The sequence below is a fragment of the Mesoplodon mirus genome (genome assembly GCF_964341445.2).
Source record: "Mesoplodon mirus genome assembly, chromosome: 5".
Lineage (NCBI taxonomy): Eukaryota > Metazoa > Chordata > Mammalia > Artiodactyla > Ziphiidae > Mesoplodon > Mesoplodon mirus.
The window spans coordinates 65,170,016-65,195,625 of NC_138980.1; the positions used below are offsets into that span (position 1 = coordinate 65,170,016).

The 25,610-nt window shown below is 38.5% G+C and overlaps 1 protein-coding gene across 1 annotated transcript in view; it reads right to left on the reverse strand.

The window, feature by feature from the left end:
- Positions 1-7,928: 7,928 nt before the first annotated feature.
- Positions 7,929-25,610, reverse strand: part of NDFIP1 (Nedd4 family interacting protein 1) — a 55,137-nt gene continuing 37,455 nt past the window's right edge. Inside the window, exons 3-8 of the mRNA XM_082623991.1 lie at positions 25,245-25,375; positions 22,032-22,119; positions 20,706-20,830; positions 18,477-18,543; positions 15,012-15,117; positions 7,929-8,955 (exon numbers count right to left, since the gene is read on the reverse strand). Coding sequence (XP_082480117.1) covers positions 15,014-15,117; positions 18,477-18,543; positions 20,706-20,830; positions 22,032-22,119; positions 25,245-25,375 — 515 coding nt within the window. The 3' untranslated portion in view covers positions 7,929-8,955; positions 15,012-15,013. The remainder of the gene's footprint in view (positions 8,956-15,011; positions 15,118-18,476; positions 18,544-20,705; positions 20,831-22,031; positions 22,120-25,244; positions 25,376-25,610) is intronic.

Here is a 25,610-nt window from a genome sequence, read left to right on the forward strand (position 1 = left end):
GCGGAGCGGCTGGGCCCGTGAGCCATGGCTGCTGAGTCTGCGCAACTGGAGCCTGTGCTCCGTAGAGGGAGAGGCCACAACAGTGAGAGGCCCGGGTACCGCAAAAAAAAAAAAAAAAAAAAAAAAAGAGGATCTGGTGAAGAGCAGGGAAAGTAGCAAAGAATTTAAGGCGAGTGCAGAAAGAAACAAGGTGAAGGATAAGAAGTTCAAAGGACGCTTTGAAGACGTAAATCCACACAAAGATAGTGTACGACAAATCTTGTCATATAATACAAATGGCCCAAGAAAAAAGGAGGCCAGAATTTCAGCCTACAGAACTCAGGAAATGAGAATCAGAGTTTATTGGATTTATAGAGTGTTTTGATGTCACTGAGTGATGAAAAATTATTTGCCGGGGTGGCTTGGTGGTAAAGAATGCGCAATGATCCCTTTTATAGTAATCTGTGAGGATCAAATGAACATGGATATAAATATAAGGGCCTACAGAAACACATGATGGTATTACCAGAAAAGCAAGAGTAGGTCATATTCTCATCTGGGCAGCAGGAATTTAGGTAGAAAAGAGCGGTCTGATTTGTCAGGGATGGTCTAACAACAGCCTTGACGAAGGAAGGAATGAGGAAGGGCAGAATTTATGAAAGCTATGTGGTCCTCAGAAGGAAATGAATGTCTGGGTTTGAATGATAGGTTTGGGTTTTTAACGTCCCGCCCTTGGATCCAGTGCTGTAGCTGGCTGGAGAGCTGTAAAGAGCTGTCTCCTAAGTGGCTTGCCCTTTAACTACATTATCCCATTTAGAACTAAAAGCAGCCCCGTGAGAAAAGATTCTAGAACACAGATTAGAAAACCAACCTTTGGATAGGCCAAGTGAATGACCTAAGACAACAAAGCTGGCAAGTGGGGAGCAAGGGTTCCGGCTCCGTGGGATGGACACATGCGCGCATCTCCCCTCGCAGTGGTTTTCCAGGTCCCGGCCTCACAAGCACCCTGACATGCTTTCCCGACCATCCTTCTAGGCTTTTGGGGGTTGGCTTCTTCAGGTGGTAGGAATCTCTCTTTCCTTGGAGGGTACTGGTTTTAGGAAGACTTTAGTGCTCTTCTGGTGAAAACTAAGTTAGGGGCAGGTCATCACAACTTGAAAAATGCAAAAACCTTCTTACACCTCTATGCAAATAAGGCAGAGAAAATGATGGTGTATTATGATTTCTTGGACAGGAAAGCACTTTGTCTTATGCCCCGCCCTCTCCCTCACCAGAACCTCCTTGTGCTCAGGGGCTCCCTTGCACAAATCTTGCATACCCTAATAGCCAGCACAAGGTCATACACATCATAATCAACTAATAGAAATTAATATTTATCAAATGAAGGCCTAAAACATCCATATTCAAGAAGCCGGAGCCTTTCCATCAAGAGTAAGTCCCAGCAATCTACTGCACAGCATAGTGCCCGTAATTTAACAACACTACTGTGTACTTAAAAACCTGCTAAAAGGGTAGATCTTATGTTAAGTGTTGTTATCATCAAAAAAAAATAATACTAATAATAAAAGAAGAAACTTCTGGAGGTGATGGATATGTTCACGGCACAGACTGTGGCAATGGTTTCACAGATGTATACTTATCTCCAAATTCATCAAGTTGCACACATTAAATATGTACAGCTTTTTGTGTTCAATCATTATCTCAATAAAGTGGTTTACAACAAATAAAAATTAAAAGTCCAGATCAAAAGTATGTATAATATACAGAAACTATATTTTTCAGAAGGTGGACTTTATCACTTCTAACACACAGGTGATTGTCTAAATTTCACCTGTAATTCTTTCTGAGGGGAATAAAATACGTAGATGGAGGTGAAGCCAAGGCCACTCGGGATGTGAAGATGCAGGAAGGTGTCTTGGCTTCCCTTCCGGTGCCTGATGTCACTAAAGCGGTGCTCTAGAGGGCCAGCTTGGGTAAACTTATGACCTCTGTTTTGCCCTGTGTTCCTAAAAGTTTTATGGGAAGGAAGGTCACTAATAAACTAAGTGTGTAAATGCTCCACCATCTAGTTAAAAAATAATAACTGCTACTGGAGCTGACTTGCACTACATATTTTCTGAAAAACACATTTATTTACCTCTCCTTCTAATAAAATACACCCAGCAATAAATAAAAGGCAGTAAAAGTATCCATGCCTTACTATTAAAATTTGATACGTTTTTAATGACAATTTTTAGTATATTGTTTTTGAATGGATCAGGTACTGTTTGAAAATAAGCACCCAATGAAGACACGATTGAGATGGGCACCAAGTTACAAACATAATAATTTGTCCTAAGTATAGTGTCTGTACTCAGAGAATTTAAATGTCTTTCCCTAAAAGATCAAATTGCACTTTAAAATGGTCAACGTACTTCTACCAATGAGCCACTTGTGTAAAAATGCCACCATAAAGCACATTAGTCTTTTTATTTGTTAAGTTTAAACTACCGTCTAGTGAATTTAGTTCATCACACGCTTACATAAATCCTACAGTGGAGGTGGGGGGAGTCTTTGGAATTTCAGACTTTTTTTTTAAGAAAACCTCTCAAGAAGGTATCCAACCACTTCTTGGGAGACATAATCACATCTAAAGAAAAGTGACCTGAATAAAGGAGGGATTTAAAAAAAAACCTTTAGTCACTCTTTAAACTTATTCTCCAATTTAGGCCAATCCTCTTTTATAGGGGGCTCCTAGCAATTAGCTGGCAATCTTATCCTGTGAGTCTAAAGGATTAAAGCAGAAGCAAAGAACAAAAGGAACCGATTTGCTACACTCTTCCACAGGTCCCCTCTCTTCTTAACAAATCAGACTTCATTTCCTCCAGGGCCCTCCTTACCCACCTAATCTTCTTTCTTTCTTCCTCCCACGGTCCCTTAGGAAAAAGATTCTTAAATGTAACATTAGGGAATAATGCCATCTAAACCACATTCCTTCAGATTATAACAAAGGTTGAAAATGACTGCAGAAACTAGAGGGTGCTTTTTTGAGTCCTTGTTTTGGGATTCTGACAAAGTGTAACTTTTCAGATAACTGGATCTTAATATAAAAGGTAGCAGTAGGTAATAAGCCACCCAAGTTAGGTTTCCCGGAAGTTTAGACACACTCCCTTCCCTCTTGCAGACTATTTAGGACAGTGCTCACAGGTCACCACATTAAAGAGAGCACAGCCTGGGAATGGCAGACGTGACATCTGTTGAACTTACTGTTCCATCTGTCACTGACATGGGCGACATACAAACCTCTAGAGCTCTGAGGGACTTTAAGGGGCCTGCTAATCCATTCCTTCTCCTTTACCCTTAGACCATTCCAGAGGAGGATCGACCCTATTTTTAAAGACCTCCAAGGAAGAGTCCACAATCACTCTTAGCCAGCCAAATATTTAGAAATCATTTTCCCTATGGCCTTTCCCCATGGCTCTGCAGACACATTCCTTCCCATAGTCTTGCCATAAAAAGAAGAAACTATGGTAGCCACGAGCTTTGAGAAGATCTACATGAAGACAAAATAACTCTTCATTTCACCCAAAAATCGATGCCATGAAAATACCCTAATGAAAAATTAACTCATAATTTTAAGTGTAGGTATACATGCTCTGCAGGTTTCTTCTATGAAAAGTGAACGTTTGAGATGAGTACTTACCCATTATCCTTATTTGGAAGCTCTGTGTAACTGCAGCAGGAACCAAGTCTGACCATTTATAAATTCTACAGGATGGGGATTAGAAAAACATAAGTTTAGTTTCAATACCTAAATCTTGGAAACTGCTGTATCACAGAAGGGCTTAAGGTCAAAATTACTTGGGAGACCTACATACAGATTAAAACGCATCTCACACATATAGCCACAGGGAAAATATATACAACTACCCCAAAAAGGGCTTTTCTCATACACGACCATGATTATAGAGATCCAGGGTTTGAGAGTCATTGAGCCAAACCTAGAAAAAATGGACTGCTACTTTTGCTTCTTTAGCCCACCAGTGCCCACTTTTTAAAAGAACTATATAGTACCAAGTGATGCTAGTGATAAAAGGGTTGGTGAAAATATTGATCCATCCAGTGGCTCGCTTAGTAATTTATCTGCAATCCTAGTTAAAATACTAACTGGAAATAAATCATGAATATAAAAATCCTCAATGTCAATAATCAGAGAAAAAACCAACATACTAAAATGACCAGAATGACATCTAAACCTAGTGACTGCCAAATACGGCCTGAGAAATGTTCTGTCAAAATAAAGATGTGGAATCAGGAAGCAGATGGCAAAATTCTTTCTAAAACCTCACTTTAAGGGAACATTTTAGGCATTTTGGACTGTTGTGCAAATGAAAAAAAGAATGTTTCATCAAGTGTAACTCTAGCCGAGTTATGATGATAGGTTGCTCCAATCCTCTCTCCTTGACTCAGGAAGTAACGGGCTTAAATGGGGGAAGCAGCTCTCAGTAGGGGATGTGACTGCAAACCTTAACTAGCATGGTGAAAAATGAGTGCAGCTTGGGATGAATTTCAGAAAAGAGTCAGGCTGGGTTTCAGAGTCAGAAGGCAGCACTTCCTTAATTCTATAGTTTAGCTGATGATGCTTTGCGGCAAGAAATCACCTTCTCTATTTGAGAGGTTTTTTTTTTAGGTTTTTGACCCAATGGTGAACCTTCCAGTCAACTAATGAATAACAATGAATACGGTCTTCTCAGCACTCCAGCACTAATCTTTGTAAGATTTAAGGAAACCATTTTTCTCTGTTTTGCTGTCTACAAACCTGCAATCACATATGGATGGGGAAAAGCTTATGAAACATTTCATTTCTCACATAAATGATAACAACTATTCACTTGTAGAGCAGGATGAACAACATACAAAGCAGGGTTGGGAGATGTCTGTTTCATACAACTACATCTCAGTTTCTGACCTGGATGAAATCCTGCATAAATGCAAGAGAATTCTCTTTATTTCATATATTCTATACTCAGGTTTAATGGATTTGCATTTCAGTTTACATCTTATTAATTTGCCAATTGACTTAAAACTCTCAAAATCAGAACACAATGCTTTTTGGTAAAGAAAAAACAAGACTTTTCAGCAAAACAGGCATCAAACCAAAACTTGAGTGATGTATCTATTCTACAAGTGACAAATTCTGAGAATAACTGGAGGGCTGAGGGGATCAAAATGCCAGGCAGTAGATAGGACTATTTCCAATTTCTAGTCAGGGACACTGTCCTTCAGGAGGACAGCTCTCCATTTAGGTTGTCCAAAGAGCAGTTCTTTCTGTAGGCCACAAAGTTGTAAGTAAGAAAGTTGTAAGAAGTAAACTGGGTAATAATAAGAGCCCCTTTTTAGAATGATACAAAATTAGTTTCTGTAACTCTTTTCCTCCTGAAAGTCTTTCACACTCAACCTGAACTTATCCTCCCCTTCAAGAATTCCTGGTGTCTTTCTTTGAGATGTCCTCCATTTTAGCAGCAGAGCCTACAGAGAACCAATACACAGAAGTTCCCTGTCACAGAGCACTTTCTGTGGGTGCTCTAAATGAAGACAACCATACACTGTACAAAAGCATACAGTATATGCAAAGGGAAAGTTAAACCTCAAGTACCTACCTTTAGTATTGGTGGTTTAGCAAACGCTCCCACTCCATCCACCTTATCGGCCTTACAGACTATAAATGCTATTTAGGCTTAAAGATATGCAAAACAAGATTTTTTTAAACCCACAAACCATCTACAGAAACATATTTGCATTTTGTTACGCCTCTCATCACCCTTCAAATCATCTTCAGAAAGCCTGAAAAGGTGAAAATCTAAATAGCTAAAAAACATCAGCAGAACCTGAAAATTATTAAGCTACATCTTGCACATGGTTTTCCTGTATTCATCACTGAGGTTTCACCAAGAACCAGATTCAGGTAAGTAGTAGGGGCCACATTACTTTTTCATAAATTATTCCCTCATACTGTACATAACGTACAGTTCTATGTCTGTTCTTGGCATGTTTTAAGTTAAAATTTGATCATCGGTGTTTACCAGCATCATCAGGACCAAGTGATTTTTCAACATCTACTATTCCAACCCTTCAAGAAGATCAGACATCCAGAAGAGGTGGTGGGGTTGGACTCAAAGCTGAGGCCAGCACTCCATTTGCTGCGTGTATTTTTCCTGATTCTCACCTAGAACCCTGCCACCTCAGGCAACCACTTAACTTGAACTATCACTTGGCCCTGAAACTTCCTTTCAGGAGTTATTTCTTCCTTTAAACATAGTATAAGAATAATGAAGGCGAAAAGAAATTTCATCCGGGTTACAAATGACTCACAGTGGGACACAGCGCAAGTCAGATTACTTAGTTTGTATCATTCCAAATGGCAGCAACAAGTAAGAGACATGAGGGACCTCTGTAGTCATGGATGAGCCCTAATTATCCCCTAGCCCAAGGTCAAAGCCAGTTTATTCCATAACCTTACGCAAATAACAGTGGTTCCTCAGTATCCCCTTTCAAATAATTTAAACACTCCTCCTTTATCTGAAAGGGTTATTCTTAATAATGAACCTACCAAAGGGAGACAGAAAAGAATGAAAGACAAAAATAAAAAGTAACAGTGCAGGATAAACATTTCCACCCTAACAGTAAGGACTCTAAGTAACATATGGTACCAACTTTATATATCTACAAAGACTTTAATCTTTAGAACATTAAAATGAGAGAAATCACCTTCCTAATTAATTTTAAAGCAAAGCAAACTGTAGGTTCACATATGACAGAGTCTTAAGGACCACCAAATATGCAGAAATAAGAATTCCAAATATTTCAGTCCTCAAATATACAAAGCCAAATAAGGCACAGGACCTAAAGAATAAACACAAAGTGAGACTACAATGTTTTAGTTCATGTGATTTAGGGCCCCTCTATTTGGTCCTGTAAGATAATTTAAATAGTTCTCTCTGTTGCACATGTCCAAATTTATTCAGACTGTTTAGAGATATATTCGTTCTGAAACATAGAACACGATAGGCTATAAACTCCTCCAAACTATATTGTTGGTATAATCTAATTCAAAATATAAAAAGTCTTCAGAGACTTTCAAACCCCACCCCACTAATCTATCGTAAAATATAACTTTTAAACAGAAACATACTATTCTATTAACATACTATTCTAATCAATAAACGAGTTAGAATGAATGATCACTGAAACGTTGATCCAGGAGGCACTGTTTTCCTGCCTGGTTTTCAAATAACGTACACTTCTGTGTATTACACATACTGACACCCCTGAACAGGCTTTCTAAGCTGATCCTGGATGTTCACGTGCAGCAGATAAATGAATATCTGCAGCTATCATACCAAGCTAGTGCTGGTTTGTGTAGTTATTGGACCATCTTGCTACATTTTTTTCTTTATATTTTGAATAAGTGGAAGAGGGGAAAAATATCAAATGACTGATATTGTAAGAACCACTGGTCTCAATTTAACACAATTGAGACAAAAATAGAAATCAGGAGGAATGAGACATTTTTAGCTTCAACTGGATGCTCATAGGACTAAAGCCAGTTGGCTGTGTTCACCTGAGAAAAAGGGCAAATGCAGGGAACATGCAGAAAACATTGGAAATAAATCATCTGAGATTATGTCTAAAAAATGAAGCATAACTGGGAATTCCAGAATGATTTAAGAGCGCTACAATTCCTCCCTATTTTAACCCATTATCTTTTGAAGAACTAATATATTTTAAGGAATATATTGAGTATGATATGAAAGAAACGTCCCCTGCTGAAAAAGAAAAAATTGGCCCAAGACCAATTTCTTTTTTGTTTACTGAACGACTCTGTATGAGTCTATATGAAGATTAGAAAAAACTGCCTTAGCAATTAACAAGTGCAAAGCAAGATATTAAACACTAATCCACAGCAAAAGTTGCTACACAAGAGACGTTTATTAATGTTCTGTTGTATTTACAGCTTTAACATAGCAAACCAGGGTGAATACCACTTGGCAGAAAGCACATCACTCTACATTATAACACATTGGTCTCTGCTAACACATTGTAAAAGCAAGTAGTACAGTATGTTAGGGATCATCTCAAAAGTTCCAAGCTAATTCTTTTTTGCTCCTATTACCTAATCCCCTCCCTACTCCTAGCCCCTGGCCTAATCATCAGGAGACAAAAGAAAAAGAAAAAAAAGGGGTAGGGATTCTAATCACAGAAAGTATCACGAATTGCATTTTATTAGTAATTATGCTGCATTTGTCCTTGTCCTTTCTATTTTATACAGTGATAACACCTTGACAATCCCTTAGGTACACAACAGAATAAGGTACAGCAAAATTAGAATATAGACTATAAAAAATTAATGCTTATCATTTACCAATTAAGAACATATTCTTGACCACACCTTAAATGTATTTTGCACTATGATTTTGTTTCTAGGTGTTCACAGTACAATTAAATAAATTTCTAGATTAATTTTAACAGCAAAATGGATTATGTGCAGAAATGCAGTCATAACAAAAGTTATACTTTTGAGAAAACCCCTTTTTTAAATGGCCAGCATTGTACATATCTTACACTAAAATATTGAATTCCAAATTCATTTTGAGATGGAGGATGAATAAAGCAAGATTGCCCCCTACTGACTACAGGGACAAGGCTCATGCTACTTAAAATGACTACAAATAGATAAGGCATTATTAGTACATCACAGACTTGATTGCGAGAGCTTTTTCAAACATTAACCACTAATGATTCAATGATTCGCATTAACTATTAAAATTTTACATCTAGGAACAAATAGAGAGAAATGATCTTTGTCAACAGTACTTTATTTTTTTAAAGCAGGTGATTATTCCTCTGTGTTCCGCCTCTTGATTCACTTCCTGCAGGTGTTCTCTTGCTTCTTGGGAGAGAATTCATAAATGCAGGAAGGCCTCTGCCAGAAAACATCTGCCAGAGAAGGATATTGAATATTGAAACTCTGGTTAAGTTGTTATTTTGGCTAAAAGAAGGATGTAGTCACAAAAGAAGGCAGGATGTTTGGAGACACAAGAAGTACATTTTTACATAGCTTTAAGATTACTATACACTGACATCATAGTATTCAATAAACGTTACATTTTTGGTTCTTAAAGTTATAAAGGACTGTACAACTAGAGAGAACTTGAATGCTTTCTCTAAAACCCATGAGGTCAGGGGTCTCTCTCTCTCTAAACCTCCTAACAAAAGAACAGAATTCAAGTAGCACTTCATCCTACACTTAACCTCAACAACAATGACTGAAACTTGGGGACAAAGAGACAGTAGAATCCAAATGCATAGGTAATTTTCCATACACACTCGAAGCTGTTTACCCTGCCAATTCTGCCAAATCTCACACAAGGAAGATTTCCAACAAGGATGCCAGTGATATCAGTCTATACTTGAAGCAGGGCAAAGTTAGGAAACAACTATAAACTCACAGGTACCACAAGTACTTTTTCCAATCAATTAGAAAAAAAAGTGACTGTATTTTGGGGCATGTATCTCGGAGTGGGGGGACTGTATATAGCCCCAATTTTAAAAAAGCAATATACATGACTAAAACAAATACTCTCAAAATGATGTACATCTATTTTGTTAAATGCAGTTTTCATCTAATACTCTGAGGCACTTTTGTTTTGGCATATAAATTGGTTTGGTTCTCATGGAAATAATGGAAAAAATACAAATAACTCCCTATATTACTGCTTAAAAAATACTCTAAAGAGATACATTAACAACTTAACAAATATTTATTGAGAAACTATGCTGTGATACCCTACACCGAATGAGAGTTGGATGGGCTCATACACAGGCCCTTAGCTCACTTTTCCATCTTTCCAAATTACTGTAAAAGCCCCAAGCAGCCCTTCTGTATCTTTTCTGATTAGACTACTGTATACATCTTTAAAAGGCTGGCAAGATGCAGAGAAGCTACAACACCGGAGGAAATCAACACGTTCTTTTTGAACACTTAATATTTCCCAAACCCCAAATTCACTGACACTGGTGTTTTGATTTGAAATAAACCAATGATATTGACGTAAGAGCAACTTTTCTTTATGGAGACTTCAGAATGTGAAGGGACAAAGACACAAGAATATAAGGAATCCTGAAGGCCAAGTAGAACCAAAAAGAAAATTGGTAGACAGATGTCAAATAGAGATTTTTGCAATGAGGCTGGCTAGACTCATTACAAGCCTAAGTAAATTCAGTTTTATCACTTTCCATTAACAGATAAAAACGGATAGAATGATTACTATAAGGTCAAAACACTAGAGTTTTGCAAGAATATGAGATACAGTTCAGATACAGTTCACCTGGCCACTTTCTTTAGTTCATGCTGCTTCCACGGAGGCAAATGAGTTTTAATAGATCCCTCAAAGTCAGAGCCACCCAACAAACATTAAAAATGCATTAAGAGGTCCTACCTACTGTATAGCACAGGGAACACTACTCAATATTCTGTAATAACCTATATGGGAAAAGAATCTGAAAAAGAATAGATATATGAATATTTATAACTGAATCACTTTGCTGTATACCTGAAACTAACACAACATTGTAAATCAACTATAATATTAAAAAAAAATCCATTAAGAGGTCCTAGATAGGTTACTAATGAGTGATCTCAATCACCATACAAATTCCAAATGAAAAAGACTGCTAGAGAGGCAATCACTGCTCTCTAAGACCCAGAGCCCTGTTCAGATCAACTTGACTCACAAGCTGTTACAAAAACAGTGATGGAATGCCACATTTTAGGGACTGTGGATATCATTACTAAACTTTAGATTAGATCACTTCAGAAACAAAAGGAATCCAACAGTCTACAGATCACTTAATTTCAAGAGGAAGACAACAATTTCTTCTAGGACACTGTGTAATTTTTTTTTTTTTAAGCAAAAATTCCTCTGGAAACATTTTCTACTGTCTTGTTACTTTACAACAGAGTCCAAATAAGTCAAACTAACTTGAGGTGAATTAAAAATAAAGACGTATTAAGAAGGAGGGGGAAGGTTATAGAAAAAAGGTAATGAAAACATTTATCATTATATGGAAAAAAGTTAAGAAGATATCTGATGCCTCATATGTATAGCTCACCAGGTCACAGCAATCCCTATTTAATTATGAAGGGCTCTATCTCATTAATGCCGCGAGGGCTTACAAATTTTCTTCCCTCCTATTTCAGATGTGGTTAAAGTAACAAATTTAAGATCCATTATACTTCGCATATACAAGTGCTTTTGCAGCAGTGTCAGATATCAGTTAATTGTGTTACCACCTTGCAGTTACTATAACTAGCTCCTCAGTTACCTGGCAGCATCAAAAGAAGTGGTACTCCATAAAAATTTATTGTCCAGTTAATTGCTAAATAAGATAAAGACGTTTCTAAAAGGTATCTGTTTCTTTTTAAACAACATAGAAGGAACATTTTGTTTTTCCTGCTTCCTCACAGTCACACACTTCTTGCTGCCACTGAGCCCAGCTCTAGCAGTTCCTTCTGGCTTTTCTTGCTGTGAGGCAGGAACCCAAATTTCCTTTATAAGCTTATAAATAAGCTCTGAAAGGGAACCTGAGAGTTGCCCTATGATAGTAGTATGTGAGCTTTAGTGTTCAACTCTTGTAATATCTACTTTGGCTGGTTAGAAAGAAGGCCTTCTGAGGTCATTTCAGAGAGAGAGAGAGAGAGAGAGAGAGAGAGAGAGGTGTGTGTGTGTGTGTGTGTGTGTGTGTGTGTACTATATTTTGAGCAGCCTAAATAGAAGTCACTATTCTTATACTTTTTTCTACTACAGTGCCAGTGTGTGTGTGTGTGTGTACACACACACTATATTTTGGGCAGCCTAAATAGAAAAGTCACTATTCTTACAAATTCTCTACCTGTGGCTTTCTGGCAAAAAGTAAGCCCACAGCTACCTTTTAACTAGTGATACCTCCAGTAAAGAAAGTAAGAGGTCTCAGTGAAAGAAAAGAAAATCTTCACACCTTACATGATGGTTTTCTAGTACATCTTCAAACTAAATTAAACTAAATTTCCTCTGAACTAGAGAAAGAAAACATTCTACTTTTGGATCTGGATGGACAGTTCTTACCCCTGTCAAATGGACAAAGGAAATTCAGTCCCATGGGATATTACAGCTTTTTGGGTTCCCTCTGGGGATACTGAAAATTAGTAAGGAAGTTATTAAAATTCTAAATGCTGCTGTAAGTCCCTAAACCCCTAATTTGGAGCTCTGAATCCTCTGGGCATGTCTGGGACAATTTCAAATCAACTAGGATATCAAAGTCAGACAAGAAAGCAAAGAAACCCTACTATGCCCTCCACTGGGGAACTTTATTCATATACCTCTAAGTTTCTGACAATGCCTAAAGCACTGTAAGGCCTCTGACTCCAAAATACAGAGAATACCAGGTCTTTAATATCCCTTTACCCCTCCAACAGCATTATTACTTAACTAAGGGCTATCTACTTCAAATCATAACCCTAAAGATGCTTTGTTTTACATTTAGAATATACCCATAAAGCATTTCAGAAGTTTTAGAAAATCAAAACAATAATAACAAATTTTATAAACAAAAAAACCCCTCCAAGTCCCTAACAATACAGGAAAACTGAGAAGTTCAGGCTTTCTCTCAACCTGTATTGTCGTGTCAACCTGTCATGTATTAGAAGCAAGATGAAGAGTGCATGCATCCTCTAATAAAGCCTAAAATTGCCTTCTAACTGAAGAATGAAGAGAACAGACAGAAGTGTGGCCTCATTCCATTTAGAAATTCAAAGCCACCATTAGACTAGACCTATAGAATCTGTGAAGGAAGGAAGAAAGGGAGGGAGGGAGGGCAGGAGGAATCTGTCCCCTCAGGATATGTTGGGCACCAATGGATTAGGGGAAATCTGCAGGTGATTTCAAGCGTTCATCCTAAGAAGAACTGTGGCGACCCCAAAGAATTAACTTTTGAATCTATGGTAGGTAAGAGTTAAACCTAGGGCTTAGAAGTAACTACAAATTATAATCAGATATGTAGAGGAAGAAAAAAGATGACAATGGTTAACTACAATAAAACCACACAAAATATCTGACAAGCCTCTTAAAGTTAGGATGTCCCAGACACAAACACAGGCACATCACAGGCATTAGGGCCTAGGCCAGTGGTGTCAGTGTCCATCTGTGCCCAGACTGTGAAACTGAATTCAAATTCAGGACACACCACTCAGCACATTTTAAACATGCAACAAAACATTCCCTTTCTTTAAAAAAAAAAAAAAAAGTCATAAACGCAAGTGGTATTCTTAATGGCTAAAATTCTCTCTCAAATAAAAGTGCAGGCTCCTTTGAAGAAACTGACTTTAACCAACAGAACCTAAGTTCTTTCCATGCTTTCTTTAACTTTTATAAGAAATGCCTTATGAATATACTCTACCATGCATGTATCTGAGCTTATCTGTCACTGTAGCCTTTGTTACTTATGTAAGAACATTATACATGTAAAGTGCTTAGTACAGTATCTGATATATCAAAAAGTTGACAAACATTAGTAATTACTATTACGCCATGATTGAAAAAATTTTTGTTTCATTTAAAAAGTTCTCATCATATTATTCTGTTGCTTAAAAACTTTCAATACCATCTCACCACCTGGCAAATTAAATACAGTACTTTCTTTTCTAGAAGCATATATTCTGAGACCACCACGAATCTTCAAAACTGAGAACTCTACTCTGCATGCTAAGATCACCACAATCTTCAAAATTGAGAACTACACTCTTAGCATATGATTACTTACAGAAACTATGATAACCCAACAGCAAATACAGAACTGATGCTGACATGGAGTCAGCCTTGTGTTGAGCCAACACGTCACTGGGTTTAAAGGGCTGCTCTATGAGTTCAACACTTCCACTGCAAATGGGCTTAGTGCTCAAGACATTTGAGAACACTGTCTCAGCCTGGCTTTCCAGCCTTAATCCTCAACACTCCTTTATGCTACAGTCACACTGCTGTCCCTTAAGCCAGCTCCGTAACTTCTCTGCCTCTATTCCTATTCAACACTTGGCCTTAGGTGACTCTGAAATGCTTCCCCACCCAACAATTTCCATGATCATTTACACTTCCTACCTATCATTTCAGGTTTATCTCAACTGCTACAACCTTCACAAATCCTTGCTCGAGGGCTTCAACCAGTCTGGTCCCACCTGTCCTCAACAGTCTTAAGGAACAAAGAGTCAATTCCACGAAGGTTAGATCTTGTAACCAGAGGCCTCTCTCTGGTGTACTCTTTCCCAAGATTCCCTATCTCCTCCTTTTTGTAGCTAGTGATGTAAGATGGAGTCAGCCTCTGGGGAAAACCACGGATGAACAAAAGAGCCTTGGCAAGGCTTAGTCCTCCTGTTCTAGGCAAGGGAAAAGGCCCTTTCCTCCCCTTCCTTTCCTGGGGTTTGATCCTACCACCAGAATGGTAACATCAGGATGGGAACCTGAAGAAAAGGGATCAGGAAAGCCTCTCTGACTAATCTGAGAAGACAGAAGCCTTGATGGGTTTGTCAGTGGCCAGGCAAAAGGAGTTCCTAAAGTACTCGTGGTCCTGCCGGCTCTGGGGTTTAGGGCCCCACATAACTGAGCTGAGTGATCAGGCCTGAAAGGCTCCTTCTTGCTACAGTCCTCTGGAACAGGTAAAACTGCAGCAGTGGCTTCAGGATTCACGATTCAAAGATCTAGGACCCTGAGTCCCAGTCGAGACTCTTCTGCATTGTCCGAACATGAGATAATGTTTTCTCCTTTGGCAGTTTTTCTAACTTGCCTTTTTAAATAGTTTTTTTCATAGAAACACCGTTTACTAAACTAGAAACTAAAAGACAAGGCTTCCCTACCTTCTCCATATCCCCTACCACAGGGTGTACACTCTACTCTAAACCTGAATAGTCATCTGCAATGCATCACATGATTACACTGGGACTAGAATAAAGTTTTTTTCTTTAATACCTTTAATAAATAAAGAGAACTCTGGTCCTGGGGAGATTTGAGAAAGTTTCTGGCATCTTCCGGACTTTTGCATAATTGATAAATCCTCTGAGAAACAGGAGAAAGCCTAATTTAAAAAAGAAAAGTCAAGAATGAGTTTATAATTCCCATATTAAGTCCACTCCCCAGAAATATCCCTCCTGATACCAATACTTCATCATTTTTCTGCTAAAAGCTATCAAAACACAATTGCCTCTAAAATTTCCAAAGGATTTCCACACCAAATTTTCCACTTCTCAATGAGAATACGTAATCTCAAGAGCCAAAACAAAGTCTCTTTTGCACATTCAGAATCTAATTGGTCTAGAAAGGAAACAAAAATAATATGGGGCCAAACATTTACATTTGGAAGCCTCATTGAGAAGCATTATCAAAACCTACCTTCTCCCCCGCTGCCCCGACTCCAGCCTCGCCCCACGTCTCCAGGGATCTTAGTTCCCCAACCAGGGACGGAACCTGCGACCTCAGCAGTGAAAGGGCGGAGTCCTAACCACTGGACCACCAGGCAATTCCCAAAAGCTACCTTCTGAGTTCCAAAAAAGTATTCCAAAATAATATACTCTTTTTAGAGAGGTTATAAACTGTTTTTCTCAAAAAAAAAAAAAAAAATTCCATCCTTTCTTGCCCTGGGCTTCTTTTTTTCCCGTAGACAGTACATAATGTTGTCCACTAGATGTCAGGCTCCCCTTACCTTTACAGCAATTCTCATATTCTCAACTGTACTTCTCTACTCTTAATTTAGGAGTCAGCGGGGAAGGTGACGAGCCCCCTCCCATGGTAGCTCACACACTCCTGGCCCTCCTCCTCCAGAGATGGTCCCTGAGTCTTAGACACATTTTTTTAAACACCTTTATGGAGATATAATTTACATACCATAAAGTTTACCCATTTAATGTGTACGATTCACTGGCTTTTAGTCAGTTGAAACTATAATCCAATTTTAGAACTCTGTCGTCCCTAAAAATATCTTGTACCCACTAAGCAGCCATTCCCCATTTCCTACCCTCCTCCCATCTCCCCAGCTCTAGGCAATCACTTTCTTTTGGACACATTTTAAAATCTACTCAAGGAGTAGAAGACTCTTCGTACTCAAATAGAACTGATTCTTGGCAGTAACCAGAGTCATCAGCACTGAGCACAACATCATCCTGTTTGGCACCAAAATCAACAAGCCAGCTCCAGTCAAACGATGGGTGCCATGTGGGAATATAGGTCAGTTTTGTTAGACATTTCAATTTTTAAAATATAAAAAATTCAGGTGTTTTATATGAAAATTCTTGATTTTCACACAAAGACAACTAAAAAAAAAAAAAAAAAAACTTCTGGGGCTTCCCTGGTGGCGCAGTGGTTGAGAGTCCGCCTGCCGATGCAGGGGACACGGGTTCGTGCCCCGGTCCGGGAGGATCCCACATGCCACGGAGCGGCTGGGCCTGTGAGCCATGGCCACTGAGCCTGCGCATCCGGAGCCTGTGCTCCGCAACGGGAGAGGCCACAGCAGTGAGAGGCCCGCATACCACAAAAACAAAAACAAAAACAAACTTCTGAAAATAACTGTGGAACATACAAACCACAACTGCAGGCTAGCTATAGCTTATGAGCTGCCAGCTTGAGAACTTTGTACAGACCTGTTCTTTGAAGGAAAAACTCAAAAAAAAAAAAAAAAAGGTTCTCTCTGCAAGAGGTTCCAAAAATGACCCAAACACTGGATCCAAATACACTAAGTACATCCAAAGTCTCACTATTTTTTGCTTATCAGTAAGCAGTAAGATAGCAAGAATGATCAATTACAAACTATTATAAATTCATCTCCCATGAAACTTTAATATATGAAGGAAATCAGCCCATTAAATTTCTTTAAATTATCAACACTGTCAACAATCAACCTAAAATTATGCTTAATGACTCTTCTTTGGTCTATTCAGGATTTGCCTGGACTTCAGGCGGCTTGGGGGAAGATGAGGAGTCAGACTTTCTCTTAAAGATACAGTTTAGAGAATAAGCAAGTCAAGGAACTACTCCTCTAAAATAATTCTCCTGTAGGTCATTTTTAAAAAAAGTTTCTCAGGGGCCTCCCTGGTGGCGCAGTGGTTGGGAGTCCACCTGCCGATGCAGGGGATGCGGGTTCGTGCCCCGGTCCGGGAGGATCCCATATGCCGCGGAGCGGCTGGGCCCGTGAGCCATGGCCGCTGGGCCTGCGCGTCCGGAGCCTGTGCTCCGCAACGGGAGAGGCCACAGCAGTGAGAGGCCCGCATACCGCAAAAAAAAAAAAAAAAAAAGTTTCTCAGTAATCAAGGGAAGGGGTAAAAATCACTCTCTCTCTTTCCTTGGAATGCCAGTAGAGCAGATGATGCTACTGGGGAGGTGGGAGATGGCATCATGGATGACTTGTATTTTCTAAGTAAAATTTAGGGTCAGCAATACATGGCTCTATTACCCTAGGTAAAACAGGTAGGTCCTGAATATATTAAGCACCTGTTGGGCATGGGTTCTACACTGTCCTAGCCAGACCCATTAGCAGCCCTGGAACCAAGGATCCTAATCAAGGAGACAACAAAAAAGCCTGAAACAGGAGAAATGTTAGGATAGGAGAAAATGATGTCACAGAAGCAGAGTGAGGCAATTATACCATCTTTAACAGCTACAGGATGTCCCCACTATTGCAGAAATGACAGCAGTGATGATGGTCTGTTACTGTATCATATGTATTTTCTCTACAATGAAGAAGCCAACAGTATTCACCACACTGCTCATTTCTTTGCTTTAAGATGTCTTGGAAGAAAAGATTTTAAAATAAAAATTTAGAGTAATAAGTATAATCTTAAGACCAACAACCTGAAATGGCTGGTATATATATATTTTTAAATTCCTCCCTCTCATCACAAAATAATTCTTATTCTCAACAACGGCAAACTAAAGAATTCTGGAACCCCAATTCTTACTAGACATAACTTCTGGCGGTTCTTCCAGAAGTTATATCTAGTAAGGCTATACATTTCTGTTTTCTACTGACAGATCCAACTGAATGTAGGCCACATACACTCATGAGTAGTTCAGCTGGTTACAATATACCTATAAGCAATTTGGGGTTGAGCTTGTGAATGCTTTGTGGCAATAACTCACAAGGGGAAAAAAGATCTATGGACTATAAAGTCATCTTATCAGTGTGCCCCTCTGGCCACACAGGAAATGTGAGAAGTGTATATGGACGGGTTAGGAGAAATTTATCACCACTAAGAGACGTTCTATGAACATGTATGTTACTCTGATGGTGACAAGAGCCTAATCCTTGAAATATTTTAAAAATTATACTTATTATTGCTAATATACTACTGTATAGTAAGTGAGATGAGGGTTTACTAAAAGTAATTTTACTGCTAAAATTTAACATAATCTTTCCTCTCCTTTATCTTTGTTAAGAGCACTTACCTAAAACCAGGAACACCCACCAGAGCCAGTACTGACCATCAAAATATCCAGGGAAGTAAGTGGAAAACTGAAAAATAAAGCAAAATACTTCAGAGCACCTCAGCAGATATAATTTCACATTTTAGCTTAAGAGTTTACAAAACACAAGATTTTATCTTGTATACTAATGCTATTCATTTAGTTCTTACAAAAATTTCTAAAAAGTTAGTGACAGTATCTTATATAGTACAGATTTGAAATGATTACGATATACGCAAATATATTTTCTTTCACGGAAAAGCAATCTTGAAATATGATAGCTTTTGGCTTTACATACGCCTTGTTTTGAAAGTGCTCAAACCTGTTTTTAAAAAAAAATTTTTTTTTTGCCCATATGTTATTTTCCCTTGTAGAAATATGTCTTGATGATAACTTTCATTTTGTTTACCCAGTGCCAAACCCAACTATCTGACCTGTTTTCTAATGATCCCTGATTTTGTTCCTATGCCTCCAGCCATGTCTTGACCTTGGAAACTTTTATCACGTATATCATGATAATCACATTCCTTTGCCAGGGACTAGCACATAATGTTATTCTGGCCAATGGAACTGAGGGCTGCTGAGAAGGTTTCCTAGCTCTTAAAAAGAAAAGGAGGAGAAGAAATAGTCCCCTTTCTTCTGTTGAACACTGTTGTATTTCTGATGTGATGCCTGAAACTGCCTTGGCCATCTTAACCCTGAGGGTGGAGCAGCTATACCAACATGTTGAGCAGACCATCAGCTGTCCTCGATGATGTCAGTGAAACATTTAACTAACCTCCATGTCAGGACTTATTTTCACTGGAAATAAAGTTTCCCCATTGTTTTCTAAGCCTTTTTTTTTTTTTTTTTTTTTTTGCGGTTACTTGGGCCTCTCACTGTTGTGGCCTCTCCCGTAGTGGAGCACAGGCTCCGGACGCGCAGGCTCAGCGGCCATGGCTCACGGGCCCAGCCGCTCCGCGGCATGTGGGATCTTCCCAGACCGGGGCACGAACCTGTGTCCCCTGCATCGGCAGGCGGACTCTCAACCACAGCGCCACCAGGGAAGCCCTCTAAGCCATTTTGAGCTAGGTTTTCTGTTACTCAAAAAGCCATCCTAACTAATACAAGCTGATTCATTCAATTCAGTTAAAAATTTAGTAAAAATAAAAAGATTGGTAACTAATTTGATCTTTTTTCTATTGGAGGCTTTAACGCAGTCTGGACTTTAGCACAGTTTGAGCATTAAATACAGTATTTTATTTCTTAATAAAGTAACAAGGTTTATAGAGAAGGAATGAAAAACCTCTTAAGGGCTTGAGTTCTTAACTTAAAGTCCATGTTTTAGGTGAGTATACATTAGCCATCTACGAGAAAAGCCTGTAACTTTTATCAGATTCTCAAAGGAACCTGGAATTCTAAAAATGTTAACAATTCCTTTAGAATAAATAACTTTGAAAAACTCCAATGCTCAGTCAACACCCATTAATTAGTTAATGTCAATTTATGATAAACACACTGGTTTTATATATAAAGTTAACAATGGCAGTAAACCTATCTGAAATCAGAGGACACTTTAAGAGGCTAGATATTTTACAACTTTAAATTACTTCATGCAATTCTAACTAACTGGTAACTCCTACATCACTGAAGATCTCTCTCTAATTTACTTTAGAGATAAGGGCCCCTAATGGAGTAGGGCTTGTTAAACAGTTAAACAGTTTTGGCTCTCCAAACATTTTGGCATAACCAATGATGCTACTGATAACCAATCCTGGAAGGGAGGAATGATGGGAGGGAGGAAGGAGGGAGAAAAGAAGAGAGGGAAGGAGAGAAGAAAGACTAAAACTTCGGTAGCATTAATGAGAGGAATGTCTGCTTTTGATGAGATACCAGAGAGGTGACAGAGTCTTTCTTTTATTATAAAAACAACTAATTTCAGAACAAATACATGTACTATCACATTACAAACATTAAAAACAGAGAAAGCAGCCGGTGAACAAGGATAGATGGATGCCCTTGGACCACCAATATTCACTAGATTTGACTACAAAACTTGGGTGCATGAACCAACTGCAACTGATCTGGGTTCAATTTCATGAAACCAGAACAAAGACAAACCAAAAATCATTTTTAAATGATTCCAAAAAGCAGATGAAAAAGAAACAGAATATTCAAAATTATTCTACTTATTGCTTCTCTACAGACTATCATTACTGTTGCACAACTTACCCTGACAATCAGGATCCACTTAATGAGAGAGAGACCAAATCCTGAAATGGCCCCATACCTTCCTGCAGCTGAAGTGGTCAGGCAAAAAGACAGGAAAAACCCAATCCAGTTAAAGAGGAATGCCACTGTAAAAGCCAAGAGAAAAAACCAGGTCAGACATGTCCTGTTACCCAAGGAGCAAGAGTGCCCTAAGGGTGCCCTCTGTACTTGCTTCTGCTTAAATGGCTTAGCCCACCCTCCAAAACCCTTATCCCACTTCCCCAAAACATCCATCCTCTGTCTTCCTCCCAAAAGCAAACAAGAAAACACAGTCTCTGAATATCAGGTGTTATATTATTACATCTACTGCTATACGCTTACAAAAATGCCTTAATATCACCACACTGTATACTTATGACTTGTGCCCTTTACTGTATGTGTTACACCTGAGTAAATAAACATTATTTGAACATTAAATTAGTGTCCCCAAATAATCTGGTTCAAGTCATTCATCTCCTGCTTCTATGAATTTTGACAGCTTATGTAACACGTCACCTCCAAAAGCACTGCATTTGCTTCATATCTTTTTAATAACAGCAAATTAAAGAAATTGTTGCTCACTTCCAAGTCAGGCATATGGAAACCTAAATGCAGAATAACATCAAGGGGGAAAAATCGGGCTGACTTTGATGTATTAGAAAATAGAAGTTTGCAAAATAAAGTTCATCAAAGGCATTTAATTCCTATTCCACGGTCAGGGATGAGTAGGAGGAATGCTAAGGGGCCTTGAAGATTGCAAAAATGAAGCTTATTAGATCATGTAAAAATGAAGCATCCCTCAAAACTGCTTTAATTATATTTTGCATAGGTATTCACAGAAATAAAAGACAAAGAGAAAGGATATTAAGATAAAAGTGTACTAAGCTCTGAACATCTCAGTAAAAGGCATCAAAAAATATAATGTAATGCATTAAATAAAATGTATTAAAATAAATATAATGTATTAAATATATGTAATAAATATAATGTATTAGCTCAACTAGTTCTTTTTTTTTTTTTTTTTTTGCTGTACGCGGGCCCCTCACTGTCGTGGCCTCTCCCGTTGCGGAGCACAGGCTCCGGACGCGTAGGCTCAGCGGCCATGGCTCACGGGCCTAGCCCCTCCACGGCATGTGGGATCCTCCCGGACCGGGGCATGAACTTGTGTCCCCTGCATCGGCAGACGGACTCTCAACCACTGCGCCACCAGGAAAGCCCTCAACTAGTTCTTTTAATTCAGTCATATTCACTCATAATCCAAAGCACTCTGGTTTGTGGGAAGTGGCTCTGCTGTGTGTATATACTTACTGAAAAAAGTTAACATGAAAATCCCATCGTTTCCTATCCTCATCTGGTCAGGATCATCAAAATCATCCCGACCCACAAAATCCTCATCCTAAATGAAAAGAAAAGGTAAATTCACAATAAATTATTTCAAGGCAAAGGAAAGACATCAAGAAAAACAGAGAAAGGGACAAAAGTGAGTTCCAATGAGAAAATATACTGCTTTGGCTCAATTCAAAACTAGGAGCATTAAGGCTTTAACTATATGTTAAAATTTTCATTTGTCTTATAAGATATATTTTTTTCTCAGTGAAAGGAATTTTTCACTTTATAACCCACAAGTTCTTTAACAATACACTTCAAAAATTATGAAGTTCACAAAGAACTATTCACTTTTCCTTTTATATATATACAAATATAAAGAAAAGAAATATATACATAAAGAAAAGAAAAAGAAAATTTTCTTACACATTTGGCTTAAATTCTAGAATATCAATAAGCCAGGGCCTGTTTAGCCCAGAATATTAGTAATCCTGAGCCTATTAAGAAGATACCATTGACTAGCTCAAGTGCTTTATGAGACTGGCTTGGGGTGGGGTGGGGTGGGGTGGGGTGGAGGGGTGGAAGAAGATAGTGTAATCATATGTGAAGAGTCTAACAGCGCTGCCCACTGCTCCATAACCATTTGTTTATATTGGTACACAGGTCTGAAACAGCCTCACTTCCAATCTTGTCAGCAGATAGGATCCTTTCCATCCTAACCTGAAAACATAGTGTTGCAACTCTAGAAGGAAGACGATCTTGACCAACAATGACACCAACATATGCAGCTTACCTTTTCAACTAATTGTAGGTATGTGTTGAGATGTTGAAAAATAAATGAATATACACTTAAAAGTAAAAGTGGTAGACTTGTACACAGTACAATGAGGGTTCCTCAAATGAAAAATAAATAAATAAACAAAACTTTAGGGAGAACCAAAACTTGCCCTACACAGAAAAGGAAATGGGAAATTCATAACAAGCTGCCAACTGGTTCCCCTGGGGAATGGGAACTAAAGAAGAAGTGGCAGTGGCAGCTTCCATCTAATTTAACACCGTTCCTCTATTGTTTGAAATGTATATAAGAATGTGTTTGTTTTATATTTTTTAAAATACAAAATAGCTAGTAGTATGAATTCATACTAGTAGGATAAATAGGCTTTACCAAATTAGAAAGTAATTCTGTTTTTTGCATAACTACTCAAAGATGTACTACAAAAATACATGGAAGTAATGCCTAATAATATTACAAATGTCTTCTAGCTGTTCTTTCTGTCCTTGGTATCTCTACTACCAGGATTCCTCCTACAAACTGTTGCCAGGTTAATGTTTCTAAAACACCATACTTGTCTTATCACACTCATGCTTAAAAACTCTGAAAGACTGTGTGTGACCTACATATAAGTCTAAATGCTTCAGCCTAGCCTTCAGATGATTCTACAACCTACAGTTCTGGTCACATACTCTTTGCTCAAGCAAAACCAATTACTACAACCATAGAACCTGCCCTGCACCTGGCTGATTCACATCTGCTTTCTGAGTTCTTATCCATCAAAACTCGGGGCCCACTTCAAATCCCATCTACCCTGTGATCACAAAGTTAAAGTCACAGTTCTTAACGCTCACTGCTCTTGTGCTGTTCCTTAGATATAGGTCTTCGTGGGCCTTTTCCCCAGCTGGATTTTAAGCTCTTGTATGGCAGGAGCACTGCTTTATACAAAGCCTTCCACCTATCCACTGCAAAATACATACCACATTATATAAAAAAGTGTTCTATACATGTTGGCTGAATAAAAGAACCCCTTAAGAAGTTCTTAAATGTGTACACTTGTCAAGTAAAAGTATTCTAAAGAGCTCTGTGATTAATCAGAGCTAATCTCCTGGTCTATTTCATGGGACAGTTACCATAATCCAAGAGGTCTAGAGAGTACATACAAGGACTTTGGAGTCTAGAATATCTGGGTTTGACTCACCTATGCTATTTATTAGCTATATGACTTTGGGCAAATTATTTAATCTCTCTGGGCCTCAATTTTTGCATTTGTAAAATAGGGATAATATAATCTCTACCTTGCAAAGTTATTGTGAAGACTGGAAACAACATACAAAATTTATGTAAGCATCAAGCACAGTACCAACCATGTTGTTTGCTTCCAATACATGGTAACTATATTAAGATTGTTTTGTCTTTAGACAGTGAGCTGCATGAGGGTTCTTAGTTTCTCCCTAGCACCTACAAGAAGTGAATGCATTTCACCAGGTAGAATCAGCCTAGACTAGGCTTATAAACTATTACTTCTGCCAAGCAGTGGTTTTAAGAGTTTCACCCCTCATAGTAAATGTGATCTGCAAACAGTCTACTATCCTAAGGCCTGAATTTCTGGGGCTTGTGTCATTGCACTGCCCAGACCGAACTTCTGTTCCTGTTCTTATCTTTTAGTTTCCTGCCAGGCCTAGGGTCTGGAGCCCTGATTGCCCCACATTTCTGGAGACTGGATCCTGCTCTCCTTTCTCTCAATATCTCACCCAATGCCCCACCTGCATCAGCTTCAACCTGGATGAATATTTATGAAAACACAACTGTATCACTTATAGGTCTGACATCACGAACCAAGAGTGTCCAAAATTCTCCACTGGCTTTCATCACACCCCACCCCCACTCCCATGAATTAACATCAGGCCAGATGGGATCTGAATTCACTGTGCCTCCACAGATGGTATGATCTGGACCGCTGGTGGCATGGGGTTCATCTAGATGATTGTTAGAGCCCTTCTGAGTTTAATTCTATGAAGTCCAACTTATTTATTCTCTCCATAGACTCCCTAGCAGCTATCTACCTAACACCAAAATATTAAGTGTGCAGAATCAAGGCAAAGTTGGTGTATTTCCTAAATCAGCTCCTGCTCCAAGATGTTTCAGCCATGTCAGGAGACTTGAGAAAGTGATAGTAGTAGGAGAGATATAGGGAAAATGAGCTGGTTTGACTAGTGATTTTTCTGCTCATGTGTATCTTTTACCTCATCGTTTTCAGGAAAAGATAAGAGTTTATTATCCCAAAAGAAAATGTATCTGCTTTTAAACACCAGCTGTACTTTTACTAATCAATTTAATCATAAGAAATATCACAAAGTGGATAATGCAAAGAACTTAATTCCCATAAACCAGCACCAAGTAACATGGTAAGTTGGACTTACTCTTCCAGGAACCAAAGGGATAGTAGCTTCAGCTTTGGTTCTCTCAGCTTCATCATAACTGGGCAGTGTGGTAGCCACATTGTAAGATGGGGGCTTTGGAAACCCAGACTCATCTTTGTAGTCAAAATATGCTGCAGAATGAAAAGGAAGTCACAATAATCTGAAGATTAGTTGAAATGAGGAAAAAGAGGATTTCTGCTAACTCTGGCAACAAAAACCAGCCATTCCTCTAACAGTACATATAGAATAATTGAATCAAAAGATGTTTAAAGATGAACATAAGACTGGGAATGATTTTTAAATGTATCCACTTTTCAATTATTTAAATTCCACATTCACTTTGCCCTCCCAAGTGCTTTTGAACAC